The sequence below is a fragment of the Phodopus roborovskii genome, unplaced genomic scaffold (genome assembly GCF_943737965.1).
Source record: "Phodopus roborovskii unplaced genomic scaffold, PHOROB, whole genome shotgun sequence".
Taxonomy (NCBI): domain Eukaryota; kingdom Metazoa; phylum Chordata; class Mammalia; order Rodentia; family Cricetidae; genus Phodopus; species Phodopus roborovskii.
The window spans coordinates 2,436,225-2,451,739 of NW_026125562.1; the positions used below are offsets into that span (position 1 = coordinate 2,436,225).

At 42.7% G+C, this 15,515-nt stretch overlaps 1 protein-coding gene across 3 annotated transcripts in view; it reads right to left on the reverse strand.

Annotated features, from left to right (window-relative positions):
• The window catches only part of Vav3 (vav guanine nucleotide exchange factor 3), a 328,799-nt gene extending 316,331 nt beyond the window's left edge, over positions 1 to 12,468 (reverse strand). For 2 of the 3 annotated variants that reach the window (XM_051177692.1, XM_051177691.1), the window contains exon 1: positions 12,253 to 12,463. In XM_051177692.1, the coding sequence (XP_051033649.1) occupies positions 12,253 to 12,456 (204 nt within the window). In that variant the 5' untranslated portion in view covers positions 12,457 to 12,463. Of the gene's footprint in view, positions 1 to 12,252 lie in introns of all 3 variants that reach the window. The other variant, XM_051177693.1, reaches the window with a different exon arrangement.
• Between the last annotated feature and the right edge of the window lie 3,047 nt (positions 12,469 to 15,515).

Sequence of the window (15,515 nt, forward strand, 5' to 3'; positions counted from 1 at the left end):
AACTGTCCCCTTCAAGACCAAAACTCATTTACAAGTGTCAGGAAATAAAAAAGAAAAAAGTGCATTCAAAAGTAACTTTCAAAATTCAGACAGTTCTTGTATCTGTAGTAGAGGTCACCATGTGGAAAGTGGGATGGGCCAGGCTGGGGACAAGTTAAGACTCATAAAGACAAGGGTGGTTATGATGATGACAAACAAGGCCTGGGGCAGAATTGGGGACTTGGGTATCTAGCATTTAGAAAGCTGGAATTTGTGGTGACTGAGGATTTGGAAGTAGAGCTTTGCATTTGCCCACAGCTGTGCTTTGAAACCAGAAGACACAAGTCTGTTGAAGACACTGCAAAGTAGAGAAAAACCACAGAAAATAACAAGGAAGCTAGGGTTTTGGGGATGCACTCACGAGTATCCAGCCAAGGCTAGACCATCAACCAAACAGCAGGGAAGGATAATGAATGTTTCAGTGGGTGAGAGGAAATGGAAAGTTACAATTCTGAAGGCACCAAAGTGGGAAGGGCTCTTGCCTTTCACCATCTTACTTTAGACATCTACTGAGGAGTCTGGCTATGTGTATCCCCTCAGCTTTCCAGATATTCTCTTGAATATTCTCTGAAGCTACCGTCCACATAACAAAGATAGCTGCTTTCATGTCTTCAATGCTAACTGCAAACGGTTACTGAGAGTATGTCATCATTGCCCAGAGTAACTGTCTCATTGGCATTACTAAGGTCTCAATGTGATTGCACACTCCTCTCTTCCCGCCAAGCTTTCTTTCTCAAACCTTCTTCCTCTCTAGTAAACACTTGTGTCTCTATCTTCTTTCTGGTCTCGCCTGGCTCACCCAGCTGCATGCATTGCTGCACTAGGCTTGCACTATTCAATGATTACTTCTTTTCTGCATTCTGTAAAAGTCAAATCTATTTTGTCCCTGCCACCCAAAAGCAGAAACTTCATGTGATTTATCTCTATGCTATCTATGTCTCACACATATAATGTATTGGGAATATTCTATGGAAAGAAACACCCTATACTGCTCTGCACATGAAAAGAAATCTATTTTGTGACATTGATGACACACAAAACTGGGCAGAGCATTTCCCATCCACCAAACAGTTATCTATGCACTCACACTAACTTGAAAAGCTCCCTTGTCCTGTTTGACAGGAGTGAGGTGGCAGTCAAATGCAGGATACAAGACACTAGTGCTAGGAACTGAATCTTACTTCCCTTTGAGTCTTCAGGATCTACCACGGAGTCTAATATGCAGCAGATAAGTTGAGAATTTAATTAATCAACTCACAGGCACTTATTACCATAAAGACAAATGCAAACAGAAAGCAAGTATCCCCAAAACTGTCATTACTATAGAATTTGTTTATTTTAAATATGCTTTCAATGCAAAATCATAGCGTTATGTCCCATTTGCAAAGCATGCCTTGCTGATGGCAAATACTTCCCTAGACATTTCCTCATGCAAATCACCCGATAGCCACAGAGTTTGGCAGCAGAAAATGGGAAATTTTGTTGAATTTGGAAGTAGGACAGTTGGACTCCAATATTGTCTTCACCATTTCCTGTCTGTATGACCTTGAAAAAAGCCCTTCAGCCCAGTGCACATTCTCAATTTCCTCCTCTGCAAGGCAGTGATAAGACCATCCTCTTCCTGCCTCAGGACTTAAGAGGATGGAAAAGAAAGACAGAGATGAAAGGAAACAATCTCACTGACTACCTACTGTGCACCAAGCCTCTTCATGCCTTGCTTAATTCTCACCTCAGTCCTGAAAAGTTGGGTTTTGCTACTTCTTGCTCATTGCAAGAGGAAACTGGGATCCAAAAGTAAAATAACTTTCTCAAGGTCATCCTTTGGAATTCAGCCACTTCTGTTTGACCCTGATCTTCATAAAATCTCACTTCTCAGTGAGACTGCATCTGCAGTTGCTGACACTGGTCTAAATGCATAGGTAGACAGACACAAAGAGAAACTGTCTGTGGCTAAGGTCACAGAGTATGTCAGAGACAAGGCTGGGACCAGAAGCTAGCATTTCCCAATCCCTGACCTTTTGAAGCTCTTTCATTTAACCAAGCTGCCCCCAGGATCTCGGGAAAAGACATGAAGAGATGCAGTGCTTATTTATTCAGACCAGCTGTCCCAAGTCTATTTTAAGATGAGCACTTTAAAATCATGGAAGGTGGGTATCAAGTGTATCATTAAATATTCCATATTAATTGACCCTTTAGAGAATTCCCATGTGAACAGCACATGCTTCCCTTTTAGGGAAGCAGTTCAAAGGCAAACTACACTTCTGCGACACTGAAGTGAAAGGACACTCAGACTGCAGCACAAAACACAATTCCAATATATTTTGTCCGGGGGAATACAAAGCAATGACATTTTGCTGATTTGTGGTTCTCTCCACTAAATGGCAATGACAAAAAAAAAAAAAAGGCAAAATATAGATTAGATTGACTATAGCACTATGCAAAGTATGTCCTCATAAGCAGTAGGGGTGAGAGGGTGGGAGAGGACCCAAAGAATGATATAATTCCACATAATAGCTAATAACGGGTATATGAATTAATAAGTATAGCCACAGCATTCAGTTAAAGCAGTGGTGTTCCTGGCTCCTAGGGAAATATAAGTATGCCTAACTCCAGACACAGCATTAAACCACATACTCTGGCCCTCATTAATTTCCTTCATTTTCCTGTATGAATGCATTCTCTTTGCCCATCAAACACCTGCCAAAGGTCTGACCCCACTTTACTCTGAATAGTGAGATAAATAGTATCGAATCATCCAAATATAGCATTTGATATCTTGAACCAATTTGACCATTCAGTATCTGACAAGCAGAGTGTCATTAACAACATCCACAGGTCAATCAGAGAACACTCCAATAAAGCAGCATCACAGACAGAAACACAGTGAGAAGACCCCTCTTCATCTCATGCTCAGCCGTGCCAATAGCTTCGGTGAAGGGATTCAGTTCACTTTAAATGTTCTAATTCCAACCTTGATGCCACTATGAAGCACTTCTTAGCACACATTAATAAATCCGGCTTGGCCTCAGCGTGTCTATCACTCACAGTGCCTGCCCCTTTTAATGAGAAAATATGTGACAGATGCTTCCTAAGTGAGACTCAGAAGCCTTGGGCAGACTTTTGCAGAAGTGGTAATAATTATTATTGTAAAAACTGTTAGCATCCAGTATGCACTTACAGCCAGTCACAGACCTCATTCATTGAGGCGGAATGCTTTTTGGTTAGGTCTATTTTAGAGAATAAGGAAGCTCAAGAAATGGCAGGTCCCCACCACTTTCAAAAGACCACTCAGTTTGGAAAGCGGAAGGATAATGTTGCCTACGATGATCAGCAATGGCACTGAATGGATGGGTATCTGAGGTTTATAATGACATAAGTAGAGTTGAATATGTCTTATAAAACTCATGCAGTTATCTCCAAAAGGACACTAAACAAAGAGTCATCATTCTCAATCCAGCAATTAACTTATGCTTACTTATATGTTCCTGTTAAATGTGAGTCCTTGTGTCAACTTCCAAAATTGCCTTATCAGTAAATTAATCCATGGTAGCCTCAAACAAGTCAAAGCATGGCTGGGAGATGAATAAGAAGAAAAAAACCTGCCAAACAAGGCAAATTGCACTCCACGTATGCACACCAGGTTGTTGCACCAAGCAACATGTACTCAGCCACACCTGATAGGGAAGTCAGGAAGACCTACTATGAAGGGACCTTGGACGGAATCTTCAAGCAAATGAGGAAGAGCTCTGGAAACAGAGAAAATGTCATGCAAATTTGCACAGCTCATCCACAAAAGCATGAATGAGCCAGGAGTACAGTGGAGGGAGGCTTGAAAGATGGAAGAGGACCAGACCATGGATTCATGTATGCTCTCTAAGGATTCTGAAGTTAATCTAAGGCCCATCAGGAACCACCAAGGAGTTATAAGGAAGTTGAATAACCACTTATCTGCCCCAGTGGCACAGGTCAAAACCAGAGTTGGTGTTCATTACACTCGATGTTCATCAGCATATATTTGTGATTTTACTTTGAAAGCATCCCCTGAATCAAGTAAGGGAAATAACAGGTATGCTTGCAAATGGAAAGACACGGGAGAAAACTAATGAAGCAGAAGAATGTGGGGGAAAGGCTGAAGGATAAACTTATTTTTATTTTATGAGAGGACTGTTCATTCACCCATGGTACAAGAGAGAATACACCACCTATGGTCACAGAGGCTGAAGAAAGCCTTCCTTTGGTTTTGTCTATTTTCTCTGAAGAACAGGAAGCAGGGGCATCAGTTAAAAGGAAGGATGGAGGAGAAAGACATTATGGAAGATACATGAAAGGAAAGAATATGTACTCAGGCATCATCTTGGACAGTGAGAAAATAAATGACTAGAACAGTTCTCAAACCATTTAGGGTCAAAATTCCTTCATACTCCTTTAAAACTACCTATGAGATCTGCTGGCAGCTTGCATTTAACATACTCAAAATCAAAACTGAGAAGTCTTTATACACAAGAACATAGTCCACCATTAGTCATAGCAACAGTATCAGTAATATGCAGCCTCCACAAATGTCCAGGGTAGCTGAGAAAAAGAGAAAAGGGGGATGCTGTATTAATATTATAAAAGAGGGTGGGCCTTAGGGAATACGTTGAAACCCTCTCTGCAACTGCCTGGAGTTCCCAGGCTTTGAGAACACCTAGTCTACATAAACAGAACTGGCACTCACTTGAGGTTTAGGGACCATGAACTTCAAGTCAGAAGAATCCCTGTGGTGTGATTTTCCCCCTGCACCTTTAGCAGCTTGGCTGTAGGCAGGAAATAAGTAACATTCTGGATTTAGCCAGGGTTCTGTTTACTCAAAGGAGCAAGAAAAATAAGCGAAGCCAAGGAAGTACTCGAAAGGGTTCTGGAAAGTGAGCCATGCAGGAAGGAAGCAAAGCCAATGCAGCAGTCAAGAGGCGGTAGAGGCAAAGAGTTCAAAAGATCATTGGATTTAAGGTATTAGCAGAATAAGCCAGAAAGAAGCGCGTAGTGACATAGTGGGATGCTTGAAACTGAGACACCAGAGGGTAACTGTTAAGAACCAGTACAATACCCTTAACTCATCTCTTCCGGCCATCCAAGCCTGACACCTGGGGCTCAGCCTAGGTCAGATCTACTCTGTCCACTTCCAGAGGTCCCCAAAGTCTGTCCATTGCATGTCTTAACTACTTCTCTAAGCTTCCACATTCCTCTCCAGCCTTCTACTGACCACCTTGTTCTGGCCTTGCCCTCTCTTGATCCAGCTCCATTCACCCTTTTGTCCATGCCCACTGTTGCCACAACAAATCCATCCTGATGGTTTTAAGTTTTCCACCATGTCCAGACTTCACCCAAGAAGTGATTGTCACAATGCAGGCAGCTATAAGCCGCCAACGTGAATAAAGGCTCCATAATGATAAATTAACAACATGGATGCCACAAGATGATCAAGGAAGAGACCAAGAAATGAATATAACTAAGGTGAAAATGCAAACATGCTAAAGGAATGTTTAGATAAAAAAGAGATAACAAAGGAAATAGCAAAACTAAGAGTCATAAGAGAAGCATAAGTTAGCACAGCGTGATGGGAAGAGAACAATTCATTAGGAAGGCCGGGTTCTGTAATGCCAGCCGCTGTGGAATTTATGAAAAGTGATTAAAAGAGGGAAGATCCATAGACTGGATAAATCTCATTTACATGACAATCCCTCCCACTGCAGAAAGAGAGAGAGAGAAAGACTGAGGGAGGGAGGAAGAGAGGGAGGGAGGGAGGGAGGGAGAGAGGGAGGGAAGAAAAGAAAAGAGAAAGGGAAAGGACTAATTGTCCTCTCCATGAGACTATAGGACAATACTTCACAGATGACGCTTTAGTTCCTATAAAACTCTGATTAAGGCTTCACCAACTAGGCCATCAGAAGAAATGTTTAAAATACCTTAAAATACAGTAGCAAGAAAAGGCCATGATCAGCAGGGACTTTTACACAGGTAGATGATCCAAAAGAACAATTTAATAAATAAAAGGGTAGTTGACTTCTGGGGAGATGAAAAGACTGCATTTGTAATGAACTAGAACTGTAACCAAGAAACCATTGCTTTTGGACAATAAGAGCATTTTGTCCCTTCATTCTCTTTAATCTAATATTCTATGCACATCACCTCTTGATGATGGAGACAGAAAGTGCAGACATGTAACACACACACCTATGCCTGAAGTGATACAGTTATAGGGTTTTTAAATATATAGCCATGTACAATAGAAATGCGGATATCTTTATATAACTCTTAAAAAACAGTAATATGAAAATGAAACTGGGCATTAGCCAGTTAGAAGGTGACCCTGTGTATGACAGTCATTTTTTTTTTTTTTTTACAAATGCTACATCACTAATTCTTGAGTTGAAATGGTATTCAGAAGAAAACCTTTACAAACCTTTTGAATTTATATTAGTTATGCTTGCTCACAGGCAAATACCTTTTCACATACACACACATACATATACAGGAATACTATAACATACAATTGATATAACTTTTTGTGGTTTGTTTTTGTTTTTTGTTTTTTTTTTTTTTTTTGTTTTTTTTTTTTTTTTTTTTTTTTTTGCTTTTGAGAAACAGCTTCATATAGTCATAGCTAGCCTTGAACTCCAGATCTTCTTGCTTTCAGTTCCCAAATGTTGGAATTACATGCATAAATCAACATATCTGGCTTAAAATCTGTACAAATCCAAAATTCTATGTACTAGAAAATAACTTTCTTTTCAATCTTTTTTCCCTACTAGCCACTACCTCAATTTTCTACTCTTTTTAACAAAATTACCCTCAAATAAATAGCTACATTGACTAATCCATCCATTCCTAATTTTTCTTCTCCTTCAGTATGGTGTTTGCCTTCCAGACTATCAAATTCCTCTTTGGTTAAGGTCACCAAGGAACTTCAGACCAAGTAAATCAATATTCTATGCTGGGTCCTCGCTTTCCTTGATCTATCAGCAACACCTGACACACTAATCACTCTTTTTCCAAGCACTTTATTCACTTTTTAGAATCCTAGTCTGAGGGTTGGTTACCTCCTAAGACAAGGTCATTCCCTCTGCCCTCTCCTCCTCCTGAACATCCACAACACAAACCCCCAGTGTTCACTTGGACTTTGTGTCTTCTTTCACTGCTACTCAGTAGATACTGTCTATCATCCAATCTCATTATTTCAAAGGCTACCTATACTTGATGGCTCCAAAACTTGCATCTGTAGCTTCAACTTCTCCAGTTACCCACTCAGTCTCTTCCTCTGGGTGACTATTGAGCATCAAGCTTCAGTTCTACCTCCTTTTCTCCCACATACATTCAAAAACTCTTTTTCTCTAGACATTCCAAATCTGTCAATGGCTGCTCAGGCCAGACTCTCAGTCATCCTTGACTTCCGTCTTCTTCTCATACCCAGTGTAGCCAGCTAGTCCCCACCCACAAAAAGCATGCAGAACTCTATCATTTCACCATCTGCTGCTCCTGTTCTGGTAATGGCTGCCAGGCATTTTGTCTGAATGGCAGCACCAGCCCAACTCTTCCATCCTTGCAAAACAGCAGTCAGAGTGACTCTGTTAAAAGTTAGGTCACATCATGATGTCACTCAAACCTAAAAATGACATCAAGCCACTAAAAATGACATTAAGACACTAAGCCCATCCCCTTTGTGCAAGAGTACAATGATTAATAGGGTTCTCACTGAATCAATAATGTTCATTATATATTGGCCATAATACTGTTTGCATTGAAAAATGAATCTGTCTAATATATACAGGTAAAAAAGTATTGAATTTTCAATAGTCATCTGAGATCTATTTCACTTTAATCTTTATAACAGAACATGATAAATCCAAAACAATAGTGACGTTTACCTTTTTTTGCTTTGTTTTCATTTGTTTAGAAAAGACTGGCCTCAAGCTCACTACATAGCCAAGTATGAGCTTGAAATCCTGCTCTGCTTGCCTTCATCTCCTTAGTGCCAACCACTATATAACAGGCATGTGCTACCATATCCATTATGAAGGAAAGAAAAACCTACATTAGTATGTGTTTCTTGTTTTAATGTAATACTCATTTTTAAATTTAAATTATAAACAATCTTATTTTATGTATCAATACCAGTTTCCTCTCCTTCCTATCCTTCCATGCCCCCCATCAACCCCCATCCCATCTCTCTTATGCTCCATAGAAACTGTGAGGCCTTCCATGGGGGATCATAAAGGTCTATCACATCATTTGGGGCAGGGCCTAGGCCCTCCCCCACATGTCTAGGCTGACAAAGTATCCCTCTATGAGGAATGGGCTCCCAATGTCTATTTGTACCCTAGGGATAAATGCTGTTCCACTACCAGAGGCCCATGTTCAGGGGGCCTGGTTCCATCCTACGCTCCTTTCTGAGCTGTCAGTCTGGGGTCCATGAGCTCCCCCTTGTTCAGGTCAGCTGTTTCGTTGGTTTTCCCAGCATGGTCTTGACCCCTTTGTGCATCACCCCTCCCTCTCTACAACTGGATTTCAGGAATTAGACTCAGTGCTTAACTGTGGGTCTCTGCTTCTGTTTCTATCAGCTACTGGATCAAGACTCTAGGGTGGCATATAAGGTAGCCATCAATCTCATTATAGGGGAAGGGAATTTAAGATAGCCTCTCCACTATTGCTTATATTATTAGTTGGAGTCATCATACATGCCCCCCAAGAAGAGGAAAGGGACAAGATCTCCTGAGCAAATTGGGGCAAGGGGGTGGAGTTAGCGGAAAGAGAAGGGAAGAAAAATAGGGAGGAGGAGACATAAGGGACTAAGGAGATTGAGTCAATGGAAGAATAGAGGAGAGCAAGAAAACAGACACCTTAACAGCGGGAGCCATTATAGGTTTAAAGAGAAATCTGGCACTAGGGAAATGTCCAGATTAAGTGTTTCTTAATTGAAGATCATTATCTTAGAAAAAGGTGAGACCAAGAAGATGCTGTGGTCCATGACTAGGAAGATGTTTCTATTTTAAGAAGACTAAGTTAGCTTATGAATACTGAAAGATTCAAACCTATAATTGAACAATCATTATTTGCAGTGTTAGTTGCATTTTAATGTAAATAAGACAGAAGGCTGACAAAAAAGAAATGAAATGACACCCCACTCACTAGAATAAACACCCTTATTTAAAAAGGTTGCTCATTTTTATAGCCTCTTTGGGGGAAAAGTACATACACACACACACAGAGAGAGAGAGAGAGAGAGAGAGAGAGAGAGAGAGAGAGAGACAGACAGACAGAGAGAGAGAGAGCAAAACAACAAATAAAGTCCCCTTTGTTGGCTTTTGTCAAAACATTTTCAGAATATCCAAAGACATTTAAGTATGATCTTCTAGTTATTTCCTGCTCTGGAAAATCATGTTTCATGCAAAAATAATGTATTTCAAATTAATATCTTCAACAGAAAAAGTCAGGTATAGAAGAAATGACTCTTGGAAATAGCAAGGTACCACAAGTGCTAGGAATAGCATCTCTAACTTCAGAAAAGTAAACTCTGCTAGGATGACAACTAGGTGGGGGCCTGGAGGGAGTCAGGGAATATGAAATTGCAGATGCTTGGGGGAAAGAAGCAGGAATGCCTCCAGCAAAGGAGACACCAAATACACTAAGCTATAGCTTCTACCTTATATACTATGATGGCAACTGATAATAAGAACATCATAACCAGGAATGACCAGAGCCTTTCTCAAAAACCTTGTATGGGGAAGAAATACTTAACAGATGCTAGCACACAGAGACTTGTAGATCTTTGCCATTTAGATTTTTAATCATATCCTAATACCCATATTAATATGACAATAGCAGATATAATACTTTAGGTAATTTTGCTAATAGTGAATGTTTACTAAGTATAAAGTATTGTTGAGTATTGTAGGCATATTATATCCTAAGTCTCATTTAATAATATAATGACAATCTATATTATGCAAATGTATATGGCTAGCTCTCAGCTCTCAACCTCTCTGCAATAAGGAGACAAAAACAGACAGCCCACATTCAGGTACTAACTTTCCAGGGCCATGTTTAAGAAGAAGTCCTCTTGATGTTCATCAAAAGAGAAATCACTGAATTTAGAACCAGGAAGCTCAGAGGTGGGCTGACTGAAGAACTCAAAAGAACAGCCCAATGAAGAGTCATTTCACTGCCCTACTTACCTCATTACAGCCTGGTGTTTATTGACATCAGTGCAATAATTCCTTGAGGGCAAGTACCTTGGTATGTTCACAGTTGTGCCCTCAATTGGGAATAGAAGTCTTAAAGAATCCTACATGATTCATTTCATTAATGATATTCATAATGACCCTCAGTCATCAAGCAGACTACATTATATAGACAACATATTTTATGAAAAGAAATAAGAAAGCATATCTGACAAGATTCCATCCATTGTTAGCAGTCCAATAAATTTTTGAGGGTCAAAGAATACCCAGCTGTTCCCAGAGAAGGGGGTATGGAATGAAGAAAGGAAGGAATAAAGGGAGGGAGGGAGGGAGGGAAGGAAGGAATAAGGAAAGAAGGAAGAAGGAAGGAAGAAGAAAAAGGAAGGAAGAAGAAAAAGAAAGGAAGAAAGAAAGAAAGAAAGAAAGACTTGATTATTAAGGACAACTGGACAACTTTAATGATTAACTGCTGAAAATTCCAGAAACTGGACCTCAAGAAAATGTACATAGCAAGTAGAGTGAAGGCACCTTAACCCACGCTATTACTGAGGCTACCATTCAAGTGTAACTGTGGCTCTAGGAACTTACTCCTGTGCACTGCAGGGCCTTATTGCTAACAGTAGCTCTGACTGTATGAAAAAAAAAAAAAAACCTGAGCCCCTCAGGGATCTAGAACAGGCAAGATTCTGGGAAAGTTCACAGAACCGGTAATCATCAGCCAGGTTTGTAAGAGTATAAAATAATTGATCCTTATTGTACTCACCACTTATAGGTCTGTTTTCCTTGGGGACTGCCTACCAACAGGTTGAAGGCAGGCAGCCAGGGGATGCAGAATTTGAAGTGAGAAGGGACCCTGATGAAATACTAGCAACCAGAGCTGGGTGTGGGTGTTCCTGCTTTAAATATGAGATTATTACATGTCATACGGTCCTTCTGCAAGGACACAGCTCTGGTTAAGTGGCTGAAGCTGTGTATCATACAGGGCAAGTGCTAAATTGTGTCATATAAACGGGGTCTTTTCCTTTTAAGTTGAAAGGTTTTCTCTCTCTCTCCTCCCTCTCTCTCTCTCTCTCTCTCTCTCTCTCTCTCTCTCTCTCTCTCTCTCTCTCTCTCTCTCTCTCTCTCTCTCTTCCCCCCCCTCCCCGCTATGAAACAGAAAATAGAAGTTCTGAGTTGCACTGAACATCCTCTCAACAGAAACTTTCCGACAGGACCAAAAAAAGCAACACTGAGCTGCACCGTGACTTCCAGGGCTGCATTTTCATCAGAACCCCTAAAGAAGTGGCTCCAAGCAAGACTAGAGCCACAGGAGTCTACACTACCTGAGCCCAGGACCCAGTGAAAGAAAGCGGAATCTCCAGTGAAACTTCTCACTTCCTGCCCCTGGGGAGAGAGGCTGGACTGGCTCCCCTCTTGATTGTCAGCAGACCACAGGCTTGGGCAGGGTAGGGGGAGATTTCGGGAAGAGTCTCTGCGACCCCCACCCCTCCCTTTTCTTCCTCTGACCAGGGGTCGTTTCTACAGATAACGGTTCCAAACGCCCTCCACTTCCTAGAGTTCTCGTGTATGGCATGGTTCCTCTTTCCAGACCCAATGCAAAGCCAAATAAATAAATAAACAAACAACTCAAAGCAAGATTATTTCATCATTGCATTCCATCCCTTTTCATTGTTATTTTTGAGCTTGACCAGACTCTTTGTTAACATTCACCGGGGAGGGGAGGGGAGAAATGTGAAATGCGCCCTAAGATAACTTATTTCTTCCCGCCTCCCAGAAAGCAATTAGGATTCCACACACCATCTCCGGACGCATGGTTTTTAGCATTCAGCTAAGAAGCTAAACCATTTCAAGGCAAGGTAGGAACAGCCCCCAAGCTGAGAGCTGAGAGGCAGGGCAAGCTGAGCGCACCTAGATGTTTGCATTTACACAAAGAAATTATCTGGATGATTAATGGGAGCCTCTGGAGGGCAGCAGGGTCGCGGGGTGGCCTCCCTACCTGGGACATCTGCGGCCTCAGGTTGATCTCTTTCAAGTTGATGGAGTGTGCCCGCAAGTTATTGAGCAGCTGGCAGAGCAGGACTCCATCGCGGAGGGTCTGCGCCAGGTCAAACACCTGCGCCGAGTCCCAGGTCACCCGGTGGTTGGCGGGCAGCACTTTGCAGTGGATGAGCCACTGAGCGCACTGCTTCCACGGCTCCATGCCCGACGGCTCCGGCACCCGGCCCGGCCCGGGCGGGCGGCGACTCTGAGGTGGCCGCTGCCACCGATCTTCCGCGCCCAGCCGACGCCAGCCGCCGGTGGCCCCTTGGCTGCTCTGCTTGCCGGGAGCGGGCGCCGCTGCCGGCGGCTCGCGGAAGCCGTGTGGAACTTGCCTCGGGTCCCCGCCCGAATGCGCCGCGGCCGGGCCGCCGCTGCAGCAGCGAGTGCCGCCCGCCCTCCGTGTGCCTCGGCCGGCTCGACCACGCACAGGCTTCCGACTCGCGAGCCCGGCGTCCCGCGACTGAGCATGCCCAGCGCGCCCGGCCGGTCTGTGCGGTCCGCGAGTACTGGGAGGCTCGGGTGCGAGCCTGGCTTGCCCTGGCTGGGGGTCGGGGGCCGAGGGCGGGGCGGCCGGGGGAGGAGCGGGCAGAGCGGGGGCGGTGGCCACAAAGGGGATCCCTGAGCCCCCGCCCGCCCAAGAACCCTCGGATGCGCAGAAGCTTGCACAACCCAGGGCGCCAAGGGATTAGCCCATCGCCACGGCTTCCTAGGAAGTGTGCCTGAACACTGAGATACGCTGGGGCGTCCCCCGGGACACCCTAAACAATGAATTCGATTTAAATTAAGAGGATCTCAGAGGAGCCGAGGCTTAACTGGGACACCGGATCCAGGAGAGATGAGGCACCGTGCACTCCGCGCTTCAGGAGAACACAGCGTGGAAAGTTTGTGACCGGCCCCTCGTTCCGCCTACTCCCGGTCCATCCTCAGCCCCTTCCTCCAAGTTAGTTTCTTCTGAGGATGTTTGACACATTAAAATTGTGTGGGGTTGGGACAGTTGGGGCCTCAGCCTATGTGAGAGGTGGTGTTCATCTCTCTCTCTCTCTCTCTCTCTCTCTCTCTCTCTCTCTCTCTCTCTCTCTCGCTCTCTCGCTCTCTCGCTCTCTCGCTCTCTCGCTCGGAACTGTTCACTAGCACAGTCCTGCCTATTTTGCTGATACTCAAAAACCTGCCTGAGAAAAACAGGCCGATGCTACGGAGGCATGACTGCGCATGCGTTGGAGACTTGCCACTAGGTTTGAGTTCTTATGCTTCAACACTGGGAGACTGGTGTCAAAATACTTGGAGAACCCTAAGGAAAGTTGAAATGTGCCACCCCACGCCATCCTCCCCCCAAACCCCACCCCATTCAGTGTCTACTCTTGGTCGCACTGAGGCAAAGAACTCACGTTTATTTAAAAAAACAAATATATATATATATATATATATATATATATATATATATAGAAAGAAAGAAGGAGGAAGGAAGGAAAGAAGCAAGGAAGGGAGGGAGGGAGGGAGGAAGGAAGGAAGGAAGGAAGGAAGGAAGGAAGGAAGGAAGAAGGAAGGAAGGAAAGCCCTATCCTTTTTATTCTCACTACTCTTTAAAACCGAAAATGGTGCTTGTAGCAAGGTATTATTAGCACACTGAACTCTTGACAGCTCCCTGTAAATGCAGTCCTACAGTCTTTTATTTTTGAATTTTTAAAAAATGAAATCCAGTTTGGTGGGATTTTATATCATTTTTTAAAGTTTCATTATATATTTGTAATTCAAATTTCCATTGTGGATCATATTGATTTTATAAACAGGATAAAAGTATACCTTTAAAAAATACATGATCTGTTAGGACAGAGGCTGGATTTTTTTATGTATGGCTATGGCAAACAAAGCCAGCCTTAAGCAATAAATCAGCCTGAGGATTTCCTTTCCTTGCATGCATCCCTCCCCAGAAACTTCCTTTGTGCTCACTCCATCAATTGCACAGCATATTCTAGACCATAATATGTCTGAACGCTTAAAACTACACAAGTACCAAACCTAGCAATACTATGCCAGCATAACTGTTAGCGTATCATAGGCACAAAGATTATCAACAGTAACTAATAAATAGAACATTATAATCATACATTGTAATAGAATTTATTGATAACACGGGAACTGTTGCTTTCTGGAATTTTCCATGTGATATTTTTGGTCGGCTGTTGATTGCCACTTTACTAAAACCTCAGAATGCAAAACCATTGCAAAGAGGCAAGCACTATAAGTCATGTTACACATTATAGATATTTATAAACAAAATGCTCCAGGCTCACCATTTAAAACTCAGTCCTTTATAAAGAGAAATGGCACTGGAAAAGTAGAAAAATGGTAAAGAAGGAAAACACAAAATCAAACTATGCATTTGCTTTTAAATAGCATCAGATCACCCTTGAAGGGTGTGAAATATTTCCAAAATCCAGATCATATGTACCATGCCAGGAAGCAACACAGACTTAGAATCCAAGTTAAGCTGCTTTCTTATAACTTTTATTTCTCTAACCTTCATTTTCCACACCCATAAAATGAGGAAATGGCCCTTGCCTCGTTGGGTTGTCAGAATCAAATGAAGCCATGCTTTGCTGATGGGAGATGTCATTCTGTATATGTTTCTCATACTGGTTAATAAATAAAGCACTGTTGGCCAATAGGAAAGGAAGATAGGAGGGACTAGGAGACAAGGAGGAAAGAGGAAATAGTAAGGAGAGCCAAGATGGAGAGTCAGGAGAAAGCAGTATGCAGGCCGACTCCCCGGTAAGAGAAATACATAGATCAGCAGAAATGGGTTAATAATTAAGGCAGAGCTAGCCGATAAGAAACAAGTAATCGGGCCAACAGAATTATATCTAATACAGAGTCTCAGTGCATTATTTGGGGCTGGCACGGCAGCAGGACAAGACAGGGTGGCGGGCTGAAAAAAACCATACTCTTACACTTTGCAAGTCTGAATGAACATGTAGACAGGTGTTTCACTGTGGACCTTGTAAAATTCTAGGTCCTACCCAGACTGAATGAATCAGAGCCTGAGTTGTAACAGGATCCCCAGATGATATATGTTTCCATCAAAAGCTGAAAGGGTGTAAATATGTAGTGTCTGTCACAGAAAAGCTACATAAACACCACTCAAGAGTAGCCACTGTATGCCCCCCCCAAAAAAATAGCAAGGGCCAAATAAACCCCTTTACCATTCAAAGTTGATGTATC